This window comes from Oryza brachyantha, chromosome 11 (genome assembly GCF_000231095.2).
Source record: "Oryza brachyantha chromosome 11, ObraRS2, whole genome shotgun sequence".
NCBI lineage: Eukaryota > Viridiplantae > Streptophyta > Magnoliopsida > Poales > Poaceae > Oryza > Oryza brachyantha.
The window spans coordinates 15,035,355-15,056,158 of NC_023173.2; the positions used below are offsets into that span (position 1 = coordinate 15,035,355).

The following is a 20,804-nucleotide window of genomic DNA, read 5'->3' on the forward strand; positions in this document are numbered from 1 at the left end:
ATTTTATGGGCCTAAATTCCGGCCCAGCTATGTTAGGCTTGGAAGGTTTTGGACCTTTACCGCGACGACGGTGCACATCAGCTTCTGCCAAGATTGTACGTACTTTCTCCCCTCTCTCACTCTCTTCAAAGGACGGCTCTCTAGCTAGTTTCTTCTTCGTCGTCTGGGTACTGGGTAGCTGATGGAGTATATGTTTTTTAGTATTGAGGAATGATGGCTCTGGTCATACGGTGCTATGGAGCTTGAAATGTTTGTAATAGAGGTAGGGTATATGAAATTTTGAGCCCGATTCGACTCATTCTGTTTTGCTCATGCTTTTGTGAATTTACCCTACTAATGGAGCACTATGTTGTATGGGTATTGTTTGCTGTCATTAGGAAAATTAATGCATACTCGATCCAGTTTCGTGTTATTTGGCATTTTGAATTATTTTCAAAGTTAACTTCTTTTAATTTTGACCAAATTTATAAAAAAAGTATAGCAATATTCATAACACCAAATTAGTTTCATAAAATCAAATATTGAATATATTTTGATACTGTAATTGTTTTGTGTTGAAAATGTCGCTACATTTTTTCTATAAGTTTGACAAATTCAGTTTTATAATATGAAATGGAAGGAGTAGCAGATATTTATATAACCCATGCTTTACAAATTAACATGTTCCATAAATTGGTGATCTATATGCTGAACCTTTATTTGTTGAGGTGTTTATTTGGACAACGTTCTTCACTCATTCACTGCAGCATGACCACGCCTCAACTTTAGCCCATCATTCTCTGTGACTGGGTTCAGCGCATGGATTTGTTGCCAGGTCCAAGATGGAAGAAGGGCAAAGATGGAAAGGACTTTTCAGCACTAGCAGCAGCTAATCCCATGTCAGCCATTGTTGCCGAGCTGAAGGCCTCGTTCATAAGCTCAAAGCCCATGGCAATTTTGTCAGGTCCAGGTAGTGGTGCTGTTCTTGGAGTTGACCCGGAGCAAGCCGTGATCCTAAACCGTGCTGCCTTTGGCCACGCCATCGAGAATGCAGCGGCACAGAAGCTTTGGTTCCAACTCAGCCCTGAGGAGATCTTCTACCTATCCCATGCTCTGAACTGTGTCAGGGTTGAGTCGCAGGACAAGAAGCAGATGTGTGAAAAGCAACTGTGGGATCACTTCAGGTCCATGTCGGAGTCCTTTCCAGAGATGTACAAGGCTTACTCACATCTGAGATTGAAGAATTGGGTGGTGAGATCAGGGTTGCAGTACGGTGCAGATTTTGTATCTTACCGTCACCATCCAGCGCTCGTCCACTCGGAATTCACGGTAATTGTCGTTCCAGAAGGTACATTGTTTGGCAATAGGTGTGGCCGTCTTGAGGTGTTGTCTGATCTACTATGTGCACTCCGGGCTTCTGGCAGTGTAGCAAAGACACTACTGGTTGTGACCATCAGCAGCAGCAGAAGCAGCAGTTGCGAACTGAGCTCCCCAGATTGCTTAGAACAGCTTGCTGTTCATGAGAACAATAACAAGATGGATACCACAGCAGTGCCGGGAACAGCGGTGTGAACCAAGCAGCGATGAAGCCAATAGGGAAGAACTAATTGTCAAAAAGGGAAGTGGAGTATTCAACCACCGGGGTGTGATACTAGGCTTCGGTATTCTATGCAGCTTGCTTGTTGTAAACAAGCTGAAATTCAGACAGTGAAGCTTGCTTGTAGCTTTGATGCGGTTGCAGTTTCAAAGCCTCAGTTGGTACTCTTTGTGAACATTTCTTTTAGTTTTTAGACATGACGAATTATAAAGCAATTGTATCTGACTGTAGAGAAGTTTTCATCGTGATCTGTGAATAGAACTTTTTCAGATCTGAGTACAGCACCCACCACATGAGCACTCTCATTACTAAAGGACTACATGGCCTTCCAATTGAAATCCAGGCACACAAGATGCTTATCATTAGCATACGAAACCGTAGTAATAGCTATTACCATATATTGTTGGAACATGCCCACATGATCAGCTAATCAGTTGCAAAAAGTAACAAGTAGACTGATGAATCATTTTGCCATTTTTTGGGAAATGCATTTCGGCTGTGAAATTTTAGGTTCATTTGTTCACCCTGCAACTGTAAGCATTATTCAGTTCTTGTCATATTCTATTCATACTGTAAGCATTATTTACTCTACAAAAAACTTGCAAATTTCCTTTTTCAAGCGTCTCCTTTCAGAAATATAAGAGAGAGATCACCATCCTATGGTTCAATTAATTCGATTGATCTGTGATGAAAGGTTTGGTAGGGTTTGGAATAATTCAGTTATGATTGTTATCATTTCATATTTTCTTTGGATGGTGATTACAGCAAAATGTTAAGGAAGAAACACCTATTAACTGATGCTGGGCAATGCTCAAATATACCCCCCCCCCCACCCCTTCTTGGCTTGCACAAATTTACAGTTGGTTATCGTTATACATTGACTCATTAAATTCCTTGGTCTCCCCATCTTCTATTTCATCTGGCTTCCTTTTTGGCCTTCCATAAAATTGATCTTTATTTGCTAGCTTGCCCTGCCATACTTCAATTGTGCAGCCCTATATACGGAGTACGTACCAAAATTATGTGAGGCTTGTGTTGGTAAAGAACTGCTCTATCCGTTTTATATTACAAAACATATCATCTATTGATCAATATATATTGTTTATATATATCTTGAGATTTATTAGCATCTATATGAATTTAGATAATTATATAAGATCTTATACTGTGAAACGAATGTAAGATATGGCAACCATTTTAGTACGCCCATCAGGGAAAAAAAAAGCCTTTTCGGTACAGATGACTTCCTCACATCACTTGATAAGTTTATGGAAGAAAGCCGAAAGGCGGCGGCTGTTTCGATCTCGTTGGATGGGCCTACTTCTTGGCCCATCCACGTGTAGTACAGGCCGAGAGGACTACGGCCCATTTGAACGGATCATAGAGATTAGGGTTTCCTCTTCGCCGCCACATAAAAGGCGCTTCTCCTCCTCCCTCCTCGCCGCCGCACTCCTCCCTCTCTCGGGTAAGCAAGCAGAAGCCTCAGCGATCGGCGGCGGCGGCGGCGGCGGCGGCGAGGGAGAGGCGGTGCGGCGAAGATGGTCCACGTCAGCTTCTACCGCAACTGTACGTAGCTCCGTCTCCCGCCCCCCTCTCTCCCTCTCGTCAAAGAACAGCGGTTTAGTTCTTCGTCTTCTTGGCTGCCGCGTAGCGCGATTTGGCGCAGCGAGGGAGTGTCTATCTTTTTCTTTATTTTTTCTTGCTTGGATGTGTTAGTTGATTAGCGTGGCGGCCGCGGCGATGAGGGCGTTGGTTTGGTCGGGTCGTTGAGAACTTGAGATGATCTGGATCAAAGACTTTGGCGGGATGATGCCTAGACGCGGCCAATTCAATTCCCGTAGCTATGCGTTTGGATCTGTGTAAATGGTATGCCGATTAGTTCGTGTTAAAAAAAAAGAAAGATGAAACTGATTGCGCATTCTCTAGTTGGGAACTTTCGGTGCGGATTTGATGCTAATTTGGGACGTTAGAGTTCTGGACTGCTAATATATGCTGAGAAATACAGAATGGGGTCTCTTTTTGTGGTATTTGTGTCATTTGGTACTATGGAGCGTGGCATTTGGTAATGTTGTTGTATACTTAATTGTTCATGCTGCATGAGTTTCCTCATCTTTTAGGAACAAACGTTTATCAACAAAAATGTTTAGGAACAAAAAGAGTGGGATTATGTTATTAATTGATAGGAGTGTTTTTATTCAAAGTATTTTGTGTTTGGTCGCTCATTTAATTATGCATGTGTATGTGATGAATTATTTCATGTAAATAAATCACTGTATTAAGAACAATACTCCCTCTTTCTAGCCTTGCCTAGATTCATATGGATGCTAATGCAGGTAGACATATATACAAATCATATATATTGATCAACGGATGAATGTAGACAAGGTTAAAAAGTCTTGAAATATGAAACTGAGGTAGTACTTGATAAGTTTTTCTAAAATTTCTATATGTAGGTTTCAATACACTACTTGTATGTTTGCCAGTGCTCTGTATCGTGATCTTCTCTTAAATAGTACTACTATTCTATAGTTGAATGCTAGAGAGTAGAGATAGCTATAATATGGGACAGGATGGAGGTAGTACATGATAGTTCCAGATGAGATCTTTTATCCATTGTAGTCCATAGGTCACATAATTTGGGTCTGTATGAAAGGGACAACCAGGGATAACACAGCAAAACTGAATCTGGCATGTAAGCTGTTTATGAACTCTTTTAGAAATCCTTGGTCGATTTGTTTGTAAATTTGAACTTCTTACACAAGGTCCCTACTATTATTTGTCCTGATCCCTGGTATTATTGGACATAATCGCAACATTTACTCTACTTATCTTTATTTGTGTTGTTTTACCGAGCCACCTTGTTGTTGTTTACAGTTGCTTCATGTAGGGGTCAGGTTATAAGGAATTTGGCACTATGAGGCTTCTTTTTATGTTATTGTTTGTTTCAAACAGTTGACCTGTTGTTGCTTCTTTCTCTGCTATGTATTCTGAACAATTTTATCTGCAATTCTTCCCATTGCAGATGGTAAGACATTCAAGAAACCACGGCGTCCTTATGAGAAGGAGCGTCTTGATGCAGAGCTGAAGCTAGTGGGTGAGTATGGACTGAGGTGCAAGCGTGAGCTGTGGCGTGTTCAGTATGCTCTGAGCCGTATCCGTAACAATGCAAGGCACCTGCTTACACTTGATGAGAAGAATCCACGCCGCATCTTTGAGGGTGAGGCACTGCTTCGCCGCATGAACCGTTATGGGCTCCTTGCTGATGGGCAGAACAAGCTTGATTACGTCCTTGCCCTCACTGTGGAGAACTTCCTCGCAAGGCGTCTTCAGACTCTTGTCTTCAAGGCTGGCATGGCCAAGTCCATCCACCATGCCCGTGTCCTGATCAGGCAACGCCACATCAGGTATAATGCTTTAACCTATTATGTTGTATCTCTTGTCATGTAAATCTGATGCTCAAAATTTTGTATCATAATTTCCATGGTTCAATATGTTCATTCCATTTTTCCAATTATGATTCCTTATGAATTCTTGTACTGTTCACTGTGTTTACCCATCATATCTCTTTATCAAGCAGTGTGTAGCCAGATGTAAATTATACAATGCCACAAAATACATGCTCTATTAGCTGAATGCTGAAGGTCATAGTATATTAGTATTGGTCCTGTTATCTGCCCTCCAGATGTTTTAGGTTAGTCTTTTTCATGCATTTGGTACTCCTGGCTTATCTCACATTTGAGAGTGTTGTCTTGGTGAATTGATGACAATTCGCAGCAGTTCCCTAAACATGCTTCAATGTTCCTTGAGTGCAAGTGTTACTCTTCTCACATGCTACCTGTTATTGTTTATGCTTAGAACAGGCAGTTTGACATGCTCATTTGTTGTTGTAGCTCAATAGTTTTTTGCTGCTGTTTTGCGTAATTCTAGAGTGGCTTTGTAGGCTGAACTAGCTGCACTAATGATGAGAGCATGTGGTAATGCCACATGATGTTGTCTTGAAAAAGCTATTGGTACAACAATGTTCTTCAATGCACTCTGAAATTGCTCTTTTAGAGGACTTGTCGACCACAAGTCAAACATGATGTTAGCTATTGTTAATACTTGATGTTGTCAAGTCGATGACTTTTCTGAAGATCATTCATTGAACTTCTGAAATTGCCATGCAGGGTTGGCAGGCAAATCGTCAACATCCCGTCATTCATGGTGAGGGTTGAGTCTGAGAAGCACATCGACTTCTCACTGACAAGTCCATTCGGTGGAGGCCCTGCTGGTAGGGTGAAGAGGAAGAACCAGAAGAAGGCGAGTGGTGGTGGCGGTGATGGTGAGGAAGAAGATGAGGAATGAGGAAAGAAGTTGCAACTAGTTCTTTCCTTGTGTAATCATCATAAAACCTGTGCTGAGTGACTGAGCCCAAAGTTCTGCAGCTTGCTGCCTGCCTTCTAGGGTTTCATAATTTCAGCAGGCTGTCCTTCAGATGATGGTTTATGTTATTTGCATCATGTTAGGTAGCTCAAATTAAAGATATGTCTGGAGATGTTTAATTTTGTGTGGTGTTTATATGCTTTTGCCTTAGTTACAGACCTATGGTTAATGCTGTTTTATGGATTAATCTCAGGGTAATCCTCACTCGCACCAATGTGTTTGAACTAGTAAATCGCAGCTTATTTTTCTGTGTGCTGGCTTGGAAGTTGAAACGTGGGTTATGTAGTCAACATTACCGTAGCATCGCGTGGAAACGGTAGCATTGACATGTTTGACTTCAGGTCTAGACCATGGGATGCGAATGGATTCATGATGGGCATGCATAACCCTTTCACCCTTTTTTTTTTCTTTTGCTCGTAAGCTACTCCATTCGGTATTCGGTTTTGTTTGATTTACTTAACTTTTTAATTTATGTGTGATCCTTCGTTTTATTTAAAAATTGTCTAAATATACAAAATTATAAATTATACTAAAAGTTATTTTAGTAATAAATTAAATCATAATAAAATAGTCAATAATTATATAAATTTTTTGAATAATACAAATGGTTAAACGTAAATCAAAAGATCAACTGTGTCAAAAAAATAGAGGAGTAATTTAAGTTTTAAATCTTAAATTTAGAGCTAAATTTGTAATTTTATTGTAGTTTATTTTTCAACTTTCGATTGTTAAGAATACGTATATAAAATGTTTATTTCTAAATTATTTTTTGTTTATAAATATAATTCCCCCTTTGTCTGTTAAATGAGTTCAATGTTGTAATGAGGACCTTTTTCATACTTTGTATGATGGTTCATCTTGTGCATGAAAAAAAAGGATACAACCTACTAAGTATATTGTTTCCCTCCTATTTTTGCATTTCAACATCTATAGAGTAAAAAAAACCGAAACAAGAAAAAAAAAAACATCGGTAGAGTAAACAACAATGGTTCATCTCGCGTATCCTGGTAAGAAAAGATACAAAATTCGGGTATAATATAACTCTGCTGGCCATTTGGCAAGTTGCTTGACATCCACTGTGAATGCTGCTGAGGCATATATCATTTTCCAACAGGAAAAGTTTGGTGATCCTAACTTCTTGTGATTCTCATGACATGGGGTGCCTGCCTCATGATCGTCCGTTTTTCTTCTCCTTTTCTTCTTCTTTCTTGGACAGGACATCACAGGGCGAGATGAGATGGTACCTCTCACAGAACTCCTGTCCACCTCGGCATCTCCTTTCTATCTCTTTTTTTCTCTTTCCTACAAACAACAAAATGAAGTGAGGGATTGTTTGTCTTTTTGCGAAAACTGCGTTATCGGAGCAAAATCTTGCTGGAGCAGTGCTATCAGTAAACACCATGAACATAGCAAAAATATGTTGTCCATGTTCAGAAATCTAAATTTGATATGCTGATTTTTAAATCAATAAATCTTCTTGGCATATTCCTTTGGTTTTATATTACAAGAATTTCTAGCCAGACTCAGATTCATTTATACGCTAATGAATATAGACACATAAACAGAACACATGGATAAATTTAGATAAATATAAAAAATATTAATAATACGGAACGGAGGGACTACAATGTTTGGAATCAATATTACCTCAAGTGTATACACTGACTCAGGTCACTATTTTTTTTCAATAATGAATTTAGTTACTTGGAACTTGCACCAATATAAAAGTATGACGCAGAACAAATCTTAATAATATAATATAATTGTTATAATTATTATCCTACAAAACAGAATAATATTAGAAATTTTTTTGGTCAATTTTCAATACAAGAACCAACGTTGTCTAGTGTCAACTATTCAAAAAAAAAGGAGGTAGTACGAAGTAGGCAATAAAATCGTGGCCTCCTTAAACACCACATTAGAATTATTTCTAGCTCTTTTTTTTTTTAGGATTCTCTTGCTGAAACTAGTGACCATGGAATTATTATGTTGCCGTCGTCACCATCTTTATCTAAAATAATCACCTATATTAATTGTTAATTGTTCTCAAATGAATAGCCATTATACCCCCATAGGCTCTTAAAAATATCTGAATGAGGATTATATTATATATAGGCTGGCTTCTTCCATAGTTACAATTATATCAGGACAAGTGGGTATATATTAGGCTGTGGGCCAAACATACATGATTATATATGAGTAATGACAAGAATGTCACATTGGGTGCTCTTTGAGCTAAAAAAAAGATCCCAACTATTTACATTTTAAAAACCAGAACCATGTTTCAGGAATGTTGGATGGACAGATGGAAACGAGGAATATCAAGACTGGAAGGTCTTCCACAATGAATTCTTTAAATAGATGGACAAGTTGAACTGCTGGAGGAATTGGAGCATGCTAAGGTCATCAAAGGAAAGATAACATTGCATTTATAGGGCAAAAGGGGAATCTATGTGCAAGTCTTAAAATGTAAACTTTGGAAGATAGAAGAATATGTAAGAGTAATCTAGCAATTGACGTTACTTAAATTTGCTACATACAAATGAACAAAAACATAGCTATGAATGCCAAGGACTCTTAAAAGGGAAAAAAAAGGAGCTACAAACACAAAGGGACACCTGAAGAATCACAGGGTATACCAGACCGTATGCTTTACAAGTTTGCGCGCGAATTGAGCACTCTATTATGGAGCGCAAGTGAGGGAACTGGAAAAAGCAGAAGATGCCATGATTCTGCCAACTTGTGATTAGTGGTAATGCAGAAGGTGCCATTTTCTCAACAGTTAATGTTTGGTAACTTGCAGTATGCATTTTCTAGACATGACAGCACCAAGGAAAGTAGCAAGACTCAAAAAGAACTTACAGGTCTGCATCAGCATAGCTTTTTGCCTCAACCAGCAATCGACAAGTGGAGTGAAGAAATCTGTAGCGTTGAAACAAGCCTGAGGCACATTCAGTTGCATATAGTTCAGTTGGGGATTGACATGTTCGGTAATGGTATGTCCTCTCAAGAGGTATTGCAACGTCCACATAGAAACAATTCACAAGTCCTTCAGCTGAGTGTATTGCATCTAATCTTGTAGGTTGTGACTGTGCAAATTGATAGGGAAAAACACATCATTGGACTTGATACCAACAAAATTTAGACACATCATGCCCATAAAGCAGTGACATTAGCACCTTTATGCTCCAAGTAGGTGTGTATCAAGAACAAAATAGGGCAGGACAAATTCCATAGCAATAACTTTATGCTCCCAGCTTCCTTTGGAGGGAATTTCTAAAATGCCACATGGCATAGTTACATCATAGAAATGTATCTACATTGGTTTTCAATCAAGTAAATGAGAAGCTTTTACATACCGCCGCTCGATCTCCATGCATATATAGTTTACAGAGTTGAAATTTTGATCTTGGATATTGGAATTTTCATCATCATATGGCCACCAAGACATATGTGCCCAAGGGAGTTGTTCTGTTGTAGATTCTACCAAATCGAACCCTGCAGCACATATGAAGGGAATGAGGATTCTCTGGCTTAAACAAATATTGTTTATTACAAAAAAATGTAATATAAGAATTATCTCCATTAATGGGAAAGAATTTGATTCTACTTTCAGAGGCGTGTTGCACTTCTGAGTAACACCATTTGTTTCACTCCTTGTCCTTTCTGCTTCTGCTTTTCTTGGTTCTCCAGGTGAAGCACCAAGAAAAAGTATTCCAGGCACAATTCCTATGCCTGTTCCATACTTTAATTTGTTCTCCACTAATACACTAGTAAAGAAGGCACTTCTTCATGAATGAAAAGATCAAAGCAGTGAATACTGAAATATTGCTCCCAATGGAATAACACCAAGACCAACTTGACATTCTAGAATAAGTTGCTTTGATAGTTGAGCAGAGATGAAAACAGAACACTTCACAAATACTTTCTTTGGAGAAGGGGAGACAGATATTTGTAGCGCTGCTATTTATACATATTAGTGTCATATACATATACCAAAAGCAAACCTAAATAATGTTATGAGGCATCAAAGGAAGAAAACATGTCATTTAGATTGAAATGCTAAAGGAGAGAGTTTGTGGAATTGTGGACAAATAGGCTCAAATTGTTTGTGGCTCTAAGCCTCCAATAAAATACTAAATCAAACATGACAGACTTATTATTTGAACCCCAAAAAAAATACTTCCGGTAATGATGGGTTTCAAAACTGCTGAGACAGATGAATAATTTTGGCTTATACAACTATGGGGTTGTTCTGAGACGACACGGATACTTACCGATGGATGCTTCAGAGTTGGCACCGAAGATATATGATGGCAAACATCAATTCATGTGTTGACCAGCAGGTCTGCAAATTACCAAAATGAAGGAGGTCCTATATCATTCTCCGAATAGGGACATAAAAGACTTTACTCCATTGCCCATAACTAAAAAGGTACAACATTCATTGGTCTATAGAATATATTGGAACAAGAAGGACATTTTAGGATTGCAAACCACAAGGCACAAGTAGCCACAGAAATTACGATACATACTTAACATTATCATAAAATATCAACAGCGATTTGCAAGTATATGCTTCAACGATTTAGTAAAATTCTACAGATATAGGGATCTAGTTTGAGCTACACAAGGAAACAAGGAACTATTGTTTCCAAAGTAATGCAGCTGTCACTACCAAATTATGGATGGGGACACATATTTTTTATACCCTAGCTGATCCAAGCTCTGAATTGCTTTGAATAACTTTCCCCTGTCTCTGTACGAAAAAACTACTACCCTCACAGTAATGAGGCAGAGAAATACTACTATAGAAAAGATTGCAAGATCTAAAATGATGAAGTGTACTTATACTTCCATGTATATTTTCAAAGATTACAATCATATCATGACAATTCTACAAGTCAAACCACTTCAAGAAACTTCTCGCACCAACCAGATAAATAGCCAAAGGTACAAAACCAAATAAAAGTTCTGGGGAAGGTATAAATTTCAGTACACGTAGCAAAAACAAAATAAAACCAGCACCCTAATTTTTGAAAGTGTCTTATATTATGATTCTGATTTCCTAACCTGACACAAAATATTGTGCTTAAGTTGTATACAACTCAAGTAAGCATTAATAATGCTCCAAAAATATCAGGATAAACTTTAAGTTTAAATATAATGCACCATTAGTATTAAAATTCCCAAGTCGTAATGTTAACTAGAAATGGCTTATCCACACAATATATAAATTGACCATCACAATTCAAGACAGCCTGAAAGCTGTGAATTTCCTGTATGTTACTAACTACTAACCCTCTAAAAGATTAAACATACTCAAATCTAATTAAACATGTTAACAGCATTTTGATCCAGCCAACAGAAAATAATACATCTATTAACAGTCTTGATGGGAGTATTTGGTACCGAACATCACAAGAGAGGATTAAGTGGTTTACTACTTCGACATAAAGAGATTGTGATGAAATGATGCTATCCACAACTTTCATAAAGAGAATTAAAAATATATATATGCAGCAGGAATGCAGGATCTCTGGAGCAGAAACATAAACAAGAATATGTGTTATTATGTTAAGTGGTAATCATCTACTAACTTAGTCATGCCAGAGAAACATGACACACATGTTGTATTCTTTCTCATGAATTTTAATTCAACATATGCTGTAGAAGGCATGAAAACCTAAACAACTGAAGGGGTAATATCTGAGCTCCAAATAGGGTTAACTTACCATAATGATTGAGATATAGCAAATGGCAACTGAAAACTGCAATACACCTCAGTGAGCATAGTGAAGTCGATATGAAGTTTTAATGTTATCCAAGAATGTAACTGTACTAAAGAGGGAATTATAACCTCAAGATATGCAAAACTGATTCTGACAGGACAAAACCAAGAATTTATAGCAGGCTAACTGTGTAGACTCACGGCAACTGCATAACATCCAGTAAAATAACTGTTAACCGTGCACCTTATCTCTATTCCCAACAGAACATTGCAGTGACCCAGGGAATGAAATGAATCAATAACAACGATGAATATATTTCTTTCTTCTGTTCATGCAAACCCTGTTTGTTAGTCAGGACTCAGGATCATACCATAACATTAGGAATTAATCCTTCTTGCTAAATTGGTAAAATTGAACATTACACTCCACAAACTACCTACTAACATATAACATAATCCACCCATTACATCTGACTTGAAGCTCTCTTAGATAGCCTAATGCATTAGATATGTGCTTTTCAGCATTCCAAAGGTTTTCCATAAGCACAAGTACTGAGGAAAAAATGGACAACCTACACACATATGTTAAATTTTATAAATATTTTGCTGTGGCTAATGACCATATAACCGGCCCCTAGAAAATATAAAAAGCTAATAAGAAAAAAAATTAGCCAGGCAGACAAGAAGAATTTATTCCCTAATATTATTCTGCAAGAGAATCTCCATAGACTACCATGAAATGGCCTATGGTATATATGAACGATAAAAAGGAGAAAACAAAGATATGCAGATAATGCCAAATCTGATTGATATTTCAAGGAAGTATGCCAATAAATACATAAGCTTAATGACGATTATCTATCCTCTAATAAACATGTTCTGCAAAGACACAGACTGTTGTAAAAATTGTATGCAGTTATTTTTAAGATATTTTAAGGCACACCACAATAATGAAAAAACCCAAACAAAATGCTACCATTGGCACTTGGCAAAACCAGGTGATTGGCGCACTTATTATTTTCAATGGACAAAGGAATGTAGGAACATTATTATTAAAAAAAAATGAGCGGGAACTGATTTGTTGAGTTGTTACAGTAAATAAATAATTGTTTCTGTTTGGTACTCACAGCACGTAATGTCAAGACCACATGGAAGAGTATTTCTATGTTATCATACTCCAGTCACATACTGCTGATCTACTTCAAAAGACTGGTGTGCCATAAGACTCCTAAGAAGAATGTAGTCACCAGGGAACTCATTAGGCAGAATGTGGCCACCAGGGAACTCATTACCCATTAGGGAGTAAAAATGTGAACCTAACATATATTTAGTGTGATTTTGAACAGACGAGAATAAATACTAAAACTGCAAGCATGATAAACTTTTTTCAAAGAGAAGATGCTTAATATGTAGCCCTTTTGAGTTTCACCAATGTGTAAGTGTATGAGGTCTTCTGCTGACTGCTTGTCAAGCAGCAACATTCCCACCAGCTTAATCTCAAAAGAGCTTATTCAATAAGCTCCATAATAGGTCCTAGCTTCAACTTGTAGCTCAAATAAACTTGGCAGAAGCTAAGGTTTAATCCCCATTTTATGCATTAACTCAACAAATAATATAACTCACTCCTGGATATTATGCCTGAAACTAAAACATTTTTTTTAAATGATCACATAAAAAAACTGAATATTTGGTCAAATAAATATTCAGTACAAGTACCATCAATAATTCAATATAGAATGATGCCTAAATTCCCAATGAGCTTAAAAAGAAGGCCTGGCTTAATGAAGTAACACTGCTGTGGTTATAATGTGGTTGGCACACATAATCATTTCGGTTTAACTCCACAAGAGTATCCACCATTATTTTGTACAGTAAAACCCTAAACACATACTAACTCTGTCATTGCTATGATAGAGATTCAATAAAGGCTTAACATGGACCAAAGAAATGTGTTCACAATTCATGTATACAAAGTATTGAAAGCTGAACATTATGAAATGTTTGACGAAGTGAAAAAACACACTGGGTTCCAAACTCAAGCTGTCAAGCATGTTAGCAACTCAGAAATGAAGTTGTGCCAGCCTGCCAGGTAATAAATACACAGAGAAATTAAGTCCAATTAACAAGTTCAGAACATTAATTTAACCTCCTAATGAATTTGTGTGTTCCAAAATTAGTCACAAAAAGACCAACGAAGGCCTTCTCACCACAAGCGAATCTCAAATGGAATCCATAACTCAGACACAGCAGTTAGATAGTCAATGGCAATTATCACTCATGTATCTAAAAATCAAATCATAAATAAACAATAAAAAATCACAACGCTCACTAGTCACAGCTAACCATGAACGGACAAAGAAAACAAGGCATAATTGTCAACAAGGACATTTTTCTTTCTTCCTTTATTTCTTACAATCTATGGGCAAATGGTTTGCCAATGTAAGGCTACTCTCTGGAGCTAAAAAACTTTCATGAAGGTATCCAAGGCAGATCAAAATGTTTGAGGTTGCACCAAATTATTAATCTAATGCTGCGCTGCATGTCCCACTTTCTGGAAATCATTTGCAGGCCCTCCAAATGGAATTAAAATGAAGAGACTAGACAATAGCAAGTATGAAGCTACATGAGAAAATTCTACCCAATCTTCAGCTCAGCCTAAAATGCCAGAAAAGGCAGAAATTACCCATCGATCAGAATCACTAAACAAGCTCAGAAGAATTTGCCTCTTTTATCCTTCCTTTTAGTCAAGATGTACAGTCGATAATGTAATAGCCTTGGTATGTCAACAGCCCATCACAGCACAATTGTACACAAAGCTTCCAGAACGGCGGCTGCCAATGATTTTCCACTCTGGCTGTCCATTATTGGGTACCCACGAACAAACTTCAATCACTCCGCCCCCAGGTGCGCTCATTCCACCAATCACAATGAGCTTATCTCCACAACCACGAAATGCCAAACCCCAGCCGTTAACCGATGTATACTTCTCGGGTAATGACCCAAGAGTGATCCAAGCGTTATTAACCTTGTCATATCTCCTCACCTCCTTCTCTGCATAATCAGCAGCATAAAGTTCATTATTCACAACAGCAACAAGTGGTGGAGCACCACTGCCACCATTAAGGCCAGATGCCATATCTGGGATCAAACGCCAAGTGCCCTTCTCCAAATCAAACTCCTCACCACAATTGAGGATCTCATTATGATTATCCGCTTTCCCGCCAATAACATAAAATTTACCATCCATGAAAAAACCAGAACACATCTTCCGCGCCTTATTCATGCTTGGAAGAGTGGTCCATGTCTGCGCTTCAGAATCATAGAGCTCAGCAGAGCTTAATGTACCAGTATCACCAATTCCACCTGCTACAATTGCCTTCTCACCAAAGCTTGCTGAGCCAAACAAGCACCTGGGTGAGTTCATCATATCTCCTGTTGTCCAAGAATTACTTAGGAGGCTATACTTCAGTACAACATGGGCCTCCACCTTCTTCCCAAAAACAAGGATATTGGTTCCCACGGCAAGTGACTCCTTATCAGCAAGCGTGAAGCACTCTATGGGAGGCATGGAGGGGATGCTGAACCACCGTTGGCGGCATGGATCAAAGCCATCCCACTCAAGCACATTGCATGAGCAGTAGATCATGTGCTCAACAATGCGAGCCTCCCGCCGCAATCTATACAGCTGCCCGGACCTCATAAGGGAGCAGAAGGACCGGTTAAGGCATGCTATCATACCATAGTAAGATCGGGGAGTGTGGAGCAGGCAGGTAATAGCCAGCTCCCGCCCGATCGCGCCTATGAGTTCGCTTGTGTTGGCCTCACCATTCTGATCAGCATCCTGCATTTCTAAGTCCCAAACTTCAGTCCCAGAATTCCCCGAATCACCGGCAACCTTGTTCTTCTTGCTGCGACGGCTCAAGAGTTCCTCCTCCACCTCTTCTCCCTTCTTCACCCCCACCCCCAACCCCAAGCTCTCAACGACAAGCTTCCGGCTTCTTGAAACAACCTCTTCGGATGGCGCTGAGGCCGGCGCGGAGCTTGATGAGCTTGCTGACTCTAGCAAGAATTTCATACGCTGCTCCCCCAACATGACCAGCCCAAGCCTTCAAACTCCTCAGCAGCAGCAAATAAACCTAACAACCGGGTGGATCTTCCAGCAGAAAGAAACAACCCAAAATAGGAGGATTCTTCTTGCAAGCTTCCCTCTTTTCGCCCCTAAATTAAGGATCCAATCTGCAACAGCCGCACACACATAACGATCAGCGTTAGGGAAAAACACGCAAAAAAAGAAACTGCGAGCGTTTCAGAAACAAGATCTACGCAATCCAAATTCCTGCATCAAATACACCCAACAAAAAGAAAATCTGTCCGCTCCCGAGAAGCAGAGAGGGGGGCGGACCGGGGTCACGAGCGTTCATCTCAAGCCCCCAAACTTCTCACCAAAAAAAAACACAATCTTTCATTCGATTCGAACCGAGATTAATCTGGGAGAAGACCGGCTTCCTCTCACCTGGAACCAAAGGAAAAAAAAAAGAGAGAATCCTTTCTTGCCGGCCGGCAGTGTCGCACCGAGCCGGCGAGGTCGCCCGCCGCACAGGTGGGTCGGCGAGGACAGGGAGGCCGCCCACACCGCTCCTACGGGCCCATCTCGCCGGCGGTGGCCGCCACCACCACCTCCTCCTCCTCTGGCCTCCGCCTCGCGCCGCAGATTGGAAGCAAGAGAGAGAAAGCCTTGTTTTTTTTTCTCTCTCTGGTCTTTTTTTCTCTCCTTACCTGCTGTTTTTGTATTCTATTGGCAAACTCCAACTGTGATGAGATGAGAGAGAAAGGTGAGGAGGAAGAAGAAGAAGAAGAGAGAGAGAGAGAGCAGGAGGAGGTGGTGATGGTGAGGCCACCACCCTCTACCCCTTTTTATACAAGTGATTTAACCACAGTTTTAGCCTAAACCAAAAACCATACCACCAACAAAAAAGATGCATGCACACATGATGTTTGTGCATGTATTAGCAGGATCCATCGGTTAATGTTGGAGATTTAGTGATTTCGTGTATAACTTTTAATGTTGGAGATACGTCTGGCTTGTATTCTTCTGAATGATATCTTTGACTGCACGTATATATGAGTAAATTAAATGTTGGAGATATATTTGATTGTATTTTGCTTGGTGCTATCTTTTACCTTACGTTTAGAAGATGCAGTAATCTGAAAATGCCAGGGCATTTTATATTTATCAATTTATGTGAGATATAACTGTGCATATCTAATAGATTATATCTCTAACTAGTGATGAATCCAGATATACAAATTTGTAGTTTGTGTGTATCATGTATTTTATATCTATGTATTAATGTTACTGATATGATGGTTGGATATTTATTATATTATATCTTTGGGTACTATAATAAATGTATTCTATAAATTGTGTATGAGATATACATTTACTTAATGCATCTTTTACTATTCAAATTATATCTTGCATTAATGAATTGATACTTTTGTGGTTGGATACCTTACATCAATGAGTTGAAACCTGTTTGACCCAACAAATGAAGTTTGATTCCCTCCCGCGTTAGTTTCAAGAAAACTTCAGTGTGTGTGTGTTTAGGTATTTCTCAACAAAAACACATGAACAAGGATGTACGTATTTTCTATATATGAGTATTTTGGTTTTGTGCAAATTAATAGTAAAAAAATACTTCTAAACAGGGGAAACAAAATATGAGCAAGAAGCTTGAAAATGCCTTAAATCATCTTGTAGATCTTGAACTTAAAGATTCCTCGTACAATACCATACTCGCTAGAAAATTGATTTCCATATACAAATATGCAGCATCGGTCTACTTCTGTTGAAATATACGATGAGACTCGTTATGTGGTTGCATTGCTTTTGTGCTTTGATTATTATATATGTGCTACATTCAAGTAAATTAGATAGATAATATCGACAAACCCAAAATGAGAAAATGTTCTAATTTCTTCGTAATGGTGCACTGCATACTATCAAAAGACTTTCTAGTATTATCTAAATCTATATAAATGTTTATATATATATATATATATATTAATCAATAGACGAATGTAAATCATAGCAAAAAGAGTTTTATGATATGAACATGGGAGTAGTTATATTGACAAGGATACGAGAGTAACCTACAAGACCTAATATATCTGTGTTGGTAGAGGATACCTTGATGAGTATGTATATATGATTATGTCAAACAAATTATTTTCTCCCATGAAATATACAAAAGAGATTTGAAATAAGAGAAAAATCAAAGGGATGAGGGAGAGATTTAACTCATTGAGGATTACTTCTGCAAACTAGAAAAGTGATAAAAAGATGGGACAAAATACATGATCTACTCTATACATAAGAGGAATGGGAAAACCATCCCTCCTAGCGGCTTTGTGGATGAAGTTGCAAAGGGATAGGATGTTAAATAGAAGTCGGAGAGCTACATGACATCACACGCATAGTATTAATTGTCACATTCAGTGGATCCCTGAGTACCTAGAGGATTTACATGATTAATTAATTATTGTGATTGAAAGATACATAGGTTTTACCCTCGAGATAAGAAATGTTAAGCAGGATCATAGGACGGCCATTTGGCTCATAGTATCTGATGATGCACGATATATCGTCTACTCCAGGCAAATATGTTGATAATCCAATATAAACTATCTGGTTGTTCTTTTTATTCTTTAGATGAAAGATTATTAATTTTTAATAGCTATTTAATATTGTAAATGATAGAATTAGCTACTACAAAGTTAAAAATGTACTTTAGAAAGGTAAGATGATGGACCTTTATATAAAAAATTTTTATACAAATACATCGTTCGGTAGTTCGGGAGGTGTCCACGTAAAAACCGAGAAAAAAATTTGAGAAGAAAAATCCAAGTTACAGAACGGAGCCTCTATACAAGATGGTGGTGCTGCTACGCTCATATGATGCAAGTATATATTAAACACTATGGTAGGTGGTACTATCCTAAATACACTTGGTCTGCACTTCTCTGGAGCAAAAACATTTTGGATGGAGCAAAAAAGCCGTACAGAAGTACTGACTCGTCTTGTTATCTCTATGAATGTGTGTCTCACTGACCATATTGCATTTGGTTCTCTTGCTAGGCGTACAATGCAACATCTCTCAACACCTTCTCTAGTTTTCTACGTGTACCCTTGGACCTTTTATGACTAATATTAAATTAAAATAAACATCTAAAAGATATCTAAAATGTCCAAAATGTCGTTGAGATCCCGACCAAAGATCTAAAATGGCATAGGAGAAGAATAAATACACGGGAGTCTCGTTATCTACGTACAAAATTAACGATATTATGATTTTATTCCCAAAAGGTTGCATCCTAATAACCACAACACCTCCGAGCCCTAATTTCACTCCATGCCTTCTTTGCTTGTCTAAAGAACCGGTATTTCTATTAAGGTACTAGAATTACATCTTTTCGTAACATTTAATATGTTTATCTATAATTAAATTTGGAGGGCACCAATATAAGAGACCTCATAATTAAATCGAAGTGGGTCATACGAACTATGTATCAATACTAATTTATAAAAATTGGGAGCATTTAAAATTTGCAGGTTTTTTTTTAGAGCATGTATGTGTGTGCGCTTTACACTAGCTAGTTGCTGTGTGGTCCTTCCCTTTTTATCCTGTGAGGGCAAAAGGGACAGGCATCCATCACTGCATCAGAGAGCCCTTTTCCTACTCCTCCTCCCACGATGGAAATTTGATTGGGGGGGGTTTTCATTCCCAAAAGGGGTAGAATTTGACAGTGTACTCTGTACGGCCTGCCGTTTTTGCTCCTCTAGTAGCTCTTTGCTGGTACTACTACCATAGATGATTGCCTGCCTCTGTACATTGCCTCGAAGTTCAAAAAGGAGGCCAAATGTATGAAAATTGAGGGGACACATATTTTACTGCAAGGTTTTTACTACAACCTCCGTCCCACGATAATTTTATTTTTTATTTTTCCGTATCCAACGTTTGATCATTCGTCTTATTTAAAAAATTTATATAAAAATTTAAAAAATTTAGTCACGCATAAAGTACTATTTATGTTTTATCATCTAGTAAGAATAAAAATATTAATCATAAAAAAATTTAAATAAGATGAAGAGTCAAAACATTGTATCAAAAAACTAAAAAATGATCTTATTTCGGGACGGAGTTAGGTAGCTAGGATGTTATTTGAATACACATTATGCTAATTGTTTTCATAATGAACTGTAAAATTAACAATGTGTGATAGCATAAGGTGTACTATTTTAAATTAATGAATTGATATATAGTCTTGGATAGTTACATGAATGCTTAGACTCTAGGCCTCGTAACTAACGCGTAACAAATTGTAAAAAGACAAACGGTATATTTGCAATGAAGAATAATTTATGATAATATATGTGTATTCTTAGTTATCTAAACACAAAGTCTGAAAATTACGATGAAAATGCTCCAAAATTAAAACCAATTTTAAGGCTAAAATCTTTAATTTTGGCTTATGAGCATAAGCAGAACTGCAGAAACGAAAAGATAAGAATCAATAAAATAAAAGGAAAAAATGACTAGAAGACCAAGTTTCAAATAATCTTCACCCGTCGTGCTTCACCATTCTCTTGAGACGTGTTAGCTTTTTATATGGTCATTTAATTAAAGTGAGAGACTGTATATTAACATGTCTTTATTTAGATAAAAGTATGTCTCTATAATTTAATTACTTTAGTTTGTATGTAAGAGGGAAACATCAATTAATAGAATTGAAATGGTCAAGTGGGAGAGTCATCCGTAAGCGTGATTGACTCTAAGCTAATTTCCGCGATGCTAACGTTTATGAGCACATGGTAATTAAGTGTTATCATTTTGTCTGTGCTACCTCTCTCAGACAACCACGTCTCCAAGGTTTTGAAGAAGATATCTCGATCACGTCGTGGTCGTCTAATTATGATCATCTTCCTGGATCAGCCTGAGATAGACGTACACCATATTTATATTAATTATTCCAAATTATCTATTGAATTAATCAATTTTAAGATCGAAGCTAGCA

At 38.0% G+C, this 20,804-nt stretch overlaps 3 protein-coding genes and 1 long non-coding RNA gene across 4 annotated transcripts; 2 read left to right on the forward strand and 2 right to left on the reverse strand.

Annotated features, from left to right (window-relative positions):
- Window positions 1-798: 798 nt before the first annotated feature.
- On the forward strand, window positions 799-1,690 carry LOC102720278 (probable tRNA-splicing endonuclease subunit Sen2). The gene is given in 2 exon segments (XM_015842473.1): window positions 799-1,499; window positions 1,501-1,690. Coding segments are annotated over 2 exon segments (891 nt in total).
- A 1,306-nt stretch (window positions 1,691-2,996) lies between these two features.
- LOC102720558 (40S ribosomal protein S9-2-like) lies at window positions 2,997-6,227 on the forward strand. The gene is made up of 3 exons (XM_040528741.1): window positions 2,997-3,142; window positions 4,599-4,980; window positions 5,743-6,227. The coding sequence occupies exons 1-3, from the start codon at window positions 3,115-3,117 to the stop codon at window positions 5,918-5,920; spliced, it is 588 nt and encodes a 195-aa protein (XP_040384675.1). The 5' UTR covers window positions 2,997-3,114; the 3' UTR covers window positions 5,921-6,227.
- A 628-nt stretch (window positions 6,228-6,855) lies between these two features.
- LOC107305267 lies at window positions 6,856-9,821 on the reverse strand. The gene is made up of 3 exons (XR_001551401.1): window positions 9,178-9,821; window positions 8,861-9,087; window positions 6,856-7,300 (listed from the first exon to the last, which is right to left on the reverse strand). It is a non-coding gene; the product is annotated as an uncharacterized LOC107305267 (long non-coding RNA).
- A 4,272-nt stretch (window positions 9,822-14,093) lies between these two features.
- Window positions 14,094-16,621, reverse strand: LOC102720834 (F-box/kelch-repeat protein SKIP11-like). The gene is made up of 2 exons (XM_006662970.3): window positions 16,243-16,621; window positions 14,094-15,965 (listed from the first exon to the last, which is right to left on the reverse strand). The coding sequence occupies exon 2, from the start codon at window positions 15,820-15,822 to the stop codon at window positions 14,512-14,514; it is 1,311 nt and encodes a 436-aa protein (XP_006663033.1). The 5' UTR covers window positions 15,823-15,965; window positions 16,243-16,621; the 3' UTR covers window positions 14,094-14,511.
- Window positions 16,622-20,804: the final 4,183 nt, after the last annotated feature.

What these genes read in the sequence shown, in the direction of transcription:
- LOC102720558 (XM_040528741.1), top strand. Translation starts at nt 3,115, where the DNA reads ATGGTCCACGTCAGCTTCTACCGCAACT. An exon ending in CGTCAGCTTCTACCGCAACT is followed by an intron (nt 3,143 to 4,598) that starts GTACGTAGCTCC and finishes TTCCCATTGCAG; the next exon opens with ATGGTAAGACATTCAAGAAA. An exon ending in ATCAGGCAACGCCACATCAG is followed by an intron (nt 4,981 to 5,742) that starts GTATAATGCTTT and finishes ATTGCCATGCAG; the next exon opens with GGTTGGCAGGCAAATCGTCA.
- LOC102720834 (XM_006662970.3), bottom strand. Translation starts at nt 15,822, where the DNA reads ATGTTGGGGGAGCAGCGTATGAAATTCTTGCTAGAGTCAGCAAGCTCA.